General features: G+C 41.9%; 1 protein-coding gene across 1 annotated transcript in view; it reads left to right on the forward strand.

Annotated features, from left to right (window-relative positions):
- Positions 1–71: 71 nt before the first annotated feature.
- The window catches only part of LOC108748128 (paired box protein Pax-6), a 28,298-nt gene continuing 21,130 nt past the window's right edge, over positions 72–7,239 (forward strand). Inside the window, exon 1 of the mRNA XM_018486153.1 lies at positions 72–150. Within this exon, the coding sequence (XP_018341655.1) occupies positions 138–150 (13 nt within the window). The 5' untranslated portion in view covers positions 72–137. The remainder of the gene's footprint in view (positions 151–7,239) is intronic.

Raw genomic sequence — 7,239 nt, forward strand, 5'->3', positions numbered from 1 at the left:
CTCCGGAATATCCGCCGAGCGCTGCGGCAGTGCGGAGCAGGGAGGCGGCGGCGGCGGCGCTGCACGCGGCAAGAACCCTGTTGGGCGCGGGGGTGGCCAACCCTTGCTCACCCACCCCCGAGCCGCCCTTTTGGAAGATGCCGCATAAAGGTCGGTGCAGGAATCAATTTACTTTCATTTACGCGAACCACTGCGAGAAAACGAGGTGTTTGGCGATTCGCTGGAATAGCATTGACGCCGCAGGTAGCCGATAGTCGGCAAACAGATAGCTGATTTTTTTTTATATTCGCTCAGCAAATGAGAATCACTGACAAAAACTCCTTGGTCGGTGGATGGAATCATTTGCGAGAACTGTAATTGATTTGTCCTGCGAGAAAACTAATTAATTACCGAACACTTTGTTTACATGAGGATGTGGAAAACTTATGGTACTAAGTATCTCAAGAATAACTTTTCAATTTTAATTGGAGAAGTAACTACAGTTAAGCGAAACAAAGTAAATAGATTAGAAAAATTTCCTTGCATTCAATCGAATAAAGCATGACAGAGAAAAATTTGGCTCTTTTTATAAATTTTTGGACTGTCGTGCGTTTCCACGAGTTCTTTAATTATAGTTCTTGAGAAGCAATCTGTCACTTGATGGTTAGAGTAAAACGGAATTACAGTAATTAATTAATGCATGTAAGTTTATTAACTCTAAAGTATGCGTATCTTGCAGTCCTAATTAAGTAATCAAGAATCAGTTGCGCTAACTCTCACTAACTCTAAGAATACTTAACTGATATATAAAAAATAAGAGAATTAAGATGGTATATATAAAGAAAGGTAAAAAAATAACATAAGATTTTTTCAAAACTTCTCGCTAAAAACATTAAGAATTACATTGTTTAGACATATTAAACATTCAAGATATTAAAAATATTAAGTATTAAAGATAGTAACGTCACGTTTAACCCTCCGGAGCTGACACCAAAACCCGTAACACAATTTACTGGCACTAATGTGAAATCCACATTTATGTCAGTTTCTTATTTCAAACGTATCTAATTAAAAAAACGTAATTTTTATTGAATTTCATACCATAAATTAGTTGGGTGAAAATTATCCTATCATCAAAAGTAAACTAATTTAACTTTTCATAAAAAATTGTTACAACTTAAAAAAGGTAATTAAAAAAAATTGTCACAACTAAAAAAGGATATTTTTCCTAAAAGATTATGAAGCAAAAATAACAAAAATGCATTTGAAATGTTAAGAATATATTTTTTTGCTGATATTATTGATTATTTAATAAAAAGAAACAATTTTTTTTTCTTTTTTTAGGAAACTTAATTTTTTGAGTGTCACTTTTGAAGTAAGCAAGAGATATGTTGATTAAAAAGTCCTACCTAATTTTAAGGAATTCAAATAACAATTTTTCCAACTATAAAAAATGAATATTAAGTTTATTTTAATAACAATAATTCAAATTTGTAGATGTAGAATAAAAAATATAGTTGAGTGGGTCCAATAGAGACTCACGTCAGTTCCGGGGGGTTAAATATGACGTTAAATTTGACCCTCACATTCTTTGACTTTCTTCATAGGGTTTTAAATATGAAAATAAAGTATTTTATTGATTATCGATAAAGGACGTTTTGGGGGGGGGGGCGACAAAATATCGATTAGACGACTATAATATTTGTTTTTGCGGTATATAGCGTGTTATTTTCGCGTCTCGTCGTGCTATCGTTCGCGGGATGATACTCGAGTAGACAGGTAGTGGCGCGAATTACTCCGTGTATCGTCGTATTATCCTTCTCACAGCCCCTAACTTAATAGTGACAAGTAAATCGTAACTTATGCGAATCGAAATTTTCTTAAGGTAGATGGTTTTGATATGAAATTTACAGCCCTTCCGAACTCGTGATGAGTTATACGAGAAAAGGGACGAGTAAATACGCGTACGCTTATGAGCTTAGGTGAGCTCGCGGTTATCCCCGGGGGTTAGTTGGTAACTTGACACGCCTTTGGTCGGCTTCTGTCGGGCCAGCGGCCCCTTCGCCAGTGATTCCGGGCGAGGCGAAGGGTAGTGGCCCTCTTGCACCTCGAGAGATTCGTCGTCGCGACCCCAACGCGCACCACACCCGGCAACAATCGGTTAGGCTGACTCTCGGACCTCCCTTCCTTCGTACCCCCGACAATAAGCGTGGGCTGCTTATACCGCCAATTTGTCTCGACGCAACGTAATCTTTCTCTCCGGTCGAGGAGTTACCCACACTTTATTCCAGAGCGGAGACGCGGCCCACGCGAGATCATAATGGGACTTGTAGGAGGGTAAGTGCTTCCCCCCCCACCCCCCACCCCGCTTTCTCTTCCTATAATGCCCCCTTCTCGCATCAGCTTCGAAGGTGGACAATGCTCGCGTGGCACGAGTGTGCCCTTCTTTCATCGTCCAACCACCAATCTGCTTCTTCTCGTATTTTCTCCTTCTCTTATGTACTGTATATACGAGGAATATGTCAGGAAATGAAAGAGAGAGAGAGAGAGAGAGAGAGAGAGAGAGCGCGGGAGAGCGCTTCCTCTTACTTCGGTTCTCCATAAAAACCCCAGAAGCTATTTGGAATCAAACGGCCGATTCACGAGAGCGCTTTATTTCGTTCTCGTCGCTACACGAGATTTGTTAATGGTTATGGGTTCCGCGCGTTGGTTACGGGCTCTGGATCGAATCTCGCGCGTGCCAGAGCACGGAGGCTGCGGAGATTACCTGCCTCCGCTGTTCCAAGGGGGTAATAAATGTCGGCGTCGCGGGATTATCCCCGCGACCAATCAATAGAGACCGCGGTTCCGCAATACGTCGGCGAGACACGCCGATAACTTTTGCCTGTAGGTATATGTGTAGGGGAGCTTCGAGCACGCCAGTTTGGCTCTCTCCGTTTTACGTGGCTGTCGGCGTGTTGGGACGGAAGCTACAGTGTATTCTGTTACATTCGGTTTATTTGAGAATAGCTACAGGCGGATTCTAGGACACTTTGTGTGCGTGTATGAAAAGCTATTTATATGAATTTATTCTATTAAGCCTCCAGAGCTGGCGTAAGTCTATTGGATCCACTCATTTATATATTCTTTATATTTTATCTGGAAATTTGAATTATTGTAATAAATTATTACGTGTACCAAAGACTAATGTTCATTAAAAGGCACTAATTAATTTCAAAGAATAAATCGACACACGTATGAAGAAATACTAAAGCCTGACATTTATACAGTCCGTTTTTATTTCAAGACTGTCTTAAGTAATGTCTTAGGATACTAATACGGCTCTCTGATTGGTTTATAATAGCTTAAAGACTGCACTTAAGACTAATATCGGCCTATTAAAATAAGTAATTTTTTTTATACGAGTTAACGTTGTTTTCCTTGAAATTAATTAGTACTTTTTAATGAACATATATTAATCTGTAGTATACACTACGATTTTCCGGTCCTTTATTACACACAATGAGTCATTCGTATCTCGAATTAATTTTCATTACTTTAACAAATATATTATATGTAAGAATTATTAAATAATGTCAACAATTATATTGTACAGATTTTGGCATCAGCTCCAGAAGATTAAATATTAAACTGTATAGGTTTAATCAAGCCATTAAATTTTTCGCAACACATTCGCGACATTTCGTTTGCAATTCAGTCAAATGAAGATAACTCGTTCGCGAGCGCGAAGAATTGGAAAATCAATTAAATGCCGATGGAACGCGTGAAGAAACTACATACGCGCGCGAATGACAAGCTAGTTACTTCGATGATCTCAAGATTTGCTGTTGCATTTACTCGTTACGACAATAGCTCCTTTCGACAATGAGCGTCTATCGAGTCGGGATTTCACGGTCCGTTATCCCGTTTACCGGCGCAAAATGACTTATTTAATCGTTGCGCAGCGGCGTCGAGATTATCGCGTTATCTCGCGTTATTCCCGCGCGTGAAGCATCTTGTTATACGTGAATAGTAACGAACGCGCGAACGTACGTGAATTACTAACCCCCGCGGTCATGAGTTCGGTATTTACCTGCGAAAAGCTACAGGGAAGACACATACTTGCGAGCTGCCTTACACACTGGTGTCAATAATAACGAGCGCGGTAATGAGTATGCGTTGCCGGGGGATGGCGGGTTGCTAATACTGCGCCGTCGCCTCTTAACACCGTCCGTAATGAATTCGTCGTCTCTCGGAAAGCGGGCGCGAGCGCTCTTACCGCGATTCAACTCATTAGAGAGCGTATGCCTGGCACGCCATCTTTGATGTCGTTGAAAGACGCGCACGAGATGAACTTTTCTCTCTCTCTCTCTCTCTCTCTCTCTCTCTCTCGCTCCCCCCCGTATTCGCCGAGTTTATGACGAAACGCTCGGAGGCTGTACCCCGGCTCGGCTGCACCCTTTTCCCTCCCAGCCCAACCCCCGGTTTGCTCTTCCTTGCTCGGAATCTCTACACCAACGTGATAATAACGTTTAGTCGGTTGACACTCGACAAACGCGTCGACTTCAGAAGCGCATCCGACCGCTCGACGTTATCCCGCTAACAGATTCCAAGACTGTCACCGGAAATGATCGCGACTAGATCTTGTAAATGTTCAGTGAGAACATTAACGTAATGATAGTTCTGGAGTAAAAGATATTATTGTTTCCATATTAATTATATGGAAAATTGCATCCCCGGTGGGAAATGATTGAAATTAGTTTTTTTTTGACGTGGCGAATAAAAGATGTTGTAAACGTAAGGCTCGATAATGGATACTTTTTGAGTAATGGGATGTTTACAATAATGGATAGTTTTTTGGCTACAGTGTATATTAAAGATCTTTACAAGTTTGACACTGTTTGATACTTTATAACTGAAAAACTACTCGTTATTAAGCTTCATATCTGACGTCTTTTGTTCATCACATTATAAGCTACATTATACCTACGTGAAAATGAGCTCATTCCACTAGCACTCAATTTTCAGCATATAATTAGTACGGGATCCTTTCTTGAAACCTCTCTTCCGTTATTTATTCAATTATTAGTTATTTGCCGTCACATTTATCTTAATTTTCAATGTAAACAATTGGATAATTGAGTCGCGGTAAATGTTTGTTAATTCTCGATTGTGTATACTTACAATACTGGGGAGGAGGGGGGGGGAGAGGGGGAGGGACCGGCTGACTCCAAATGTCTTTTTTCCTAGCAGTCTAATAACACGTTTTGTATGTATTATCGCTAACGGAGAAATATCTGTTTTGTAATCGCTTCTATTATATCAAGCTCGGAGAGTTGGACGATTTGTGTGTGTCTAATTAATGCGGTCGGCGCGCATAATTATATTATTTAGCGTATGCGCGCGACGCAACGACGAGAGGTGAAAGCAATTTGGTCGCGAAAACGATATTTTTTATGGATGTCGACGGATAAACAGCAGTTCGTTAAATGAATTCGGACCGGCACACTCTGTAACTGATTACGTTCGGCCGGTTTCGAGTCGCAACGCGGGACTAATTACCCGCAAACTATTATTACATCCCATTAAACAACTATTCCGCTGCAAACTTTCCGTCATCGTTGGAAATTGGAGTGGCGCATTAGCCGCTCCGCTGAACTGTTTTGTTTCTATTATCGGGTAACGATCAATCGTTCCTTTCCAACGGGTTTAATGTTTGTTCGTCTAGGATCTATGTGTGTACACAATGACTCACGAAATTGATCAAGCGTTTCGACATTTTTGGAAACTGTAATGCGTCGTCTACAATATGCAGAGTAAGCTTGCAGTGTAAGAAGGAAAAGTAAGTGGTAAGAAATTGACCAATTACATTCGATCATTCTTCTGCATTCTTCTCGCATTTGACCGTGACTAGTCAATTTCTTACTCTTGTTTCTTTTATACCACGCACTTACTTCGTATATTGTAGATGACGTACAACATTGACGTTTCTGTGCAATTTCTTATACACTGTAAAAAGTAAGTAGGCGTGGATTCAACATGCGGTGTCTGCATAACTCTCACTGTGTTGGTGTTTATTAACACCAACATGGTGTGGATTTCAAACCCCCGAAGTTTATATCAGCACCATCATGGTGTGGACTTATATATGGTTACCGTGGTGTTAAATTTACATCACATTGATGTTAATGTTATCATTAGCACAGCGAGAATTATACAGTTACTGCTACTTTTCAGAGTGTATAAACGCTTAGAAATTCATGAATCTCCAGGAAATAAGTCTTTTAGTTTAACTTCCGTTCTCATTGTCGAACACACAGGCGTCATAAAAAATTCCATCGAGGGTCCAATTATAAAGTCGATTCGCCTAGCTCGCTACATTCGTGTCGCGTCTATTCGCGCATCTGAAATACCTCGGCTCGCGATCGTTTTCGCGCTTAAAGACCGCCTCTCGTCCGGCGCAGAGATCAGGAGGAGGGGGATGTTTGGCGAGGGTGGCAAGGGGTGGCTCGACCGAGCGAACCGACCCAGGGAGGCCGGGGGAGGACGAGGGTGCCGCGACGTCGTGCGCCGGGGTTGCACAGGATGGGATTTAATCTGTGTCCCGTTTCACGCTCAGCCAAGTGGAACCTTTTTGCCTCACTTTGCGGCGCGACTCGCTTTTGCGCCGCACCGCCGCGTAGATTAACGCGAAATTATATATAAAGAATGTGTGCGGCCGGCGCGGCGGGTGTGTGCACGGGTCGACAGCGTCGGGCTCGGGCGATATTCGAGCCCTCTCACCGACGATCATCCCCGTCTGTGTCGGGGGTGGTCGTCCCCCCTGGGGAGGAGGAGGTGGAGGAGGAGGAGGAGGAGGGCGTGAGGCAAAAGACGATGACAGAAAGGGTGAATCTCGCGCTCGTATACGTGTATACAGCTAAGTCGTGCACACTTGTCCCCTTTGTAACGAATTAAACTTGTGAAAAACAGCACAGACTCGTGCGCCGTCCCTTCAAAGGACGAGAGGCCGTCGCGACGCGTCCTCGCTTTCACCGTCGCCTATTTTTAACACAAATTATTCTGTCGAAAGGATCAAGTGATTCAGAAGAGTACGAGACAAAGTTTCTTCGAATAGTATCTTCGGATAGTCTCTATATATATATATATTTGAATAGATTTTTATCAAATAATTAAAATATGAAAATTAAATCGCGACACACGAAATAAATTAATGATTTATTGCAAGAGGCTTTATCTTTGGTATGTCGTATTATAATGGAGTGATACGGTATACACACA

This window comes from Trachymyrmex septentrionalis, unplaced genomic scaffold, assembly GCF_001594115.1.
Source record: "Trachymyrmex septentrionalis isolate Tsep2-gDNA-1 unplaced genomic scaffold, Tsep1.0 scaffold211, whole genome shotgun sequence".
NCBI classification, from domain to species: Eukaryota; Metazoa; Arthropoda; class Insecta; order Hymenoptera; family Formicidae; genus Trachymyrmex; species Trachymyrmex septentrionalis.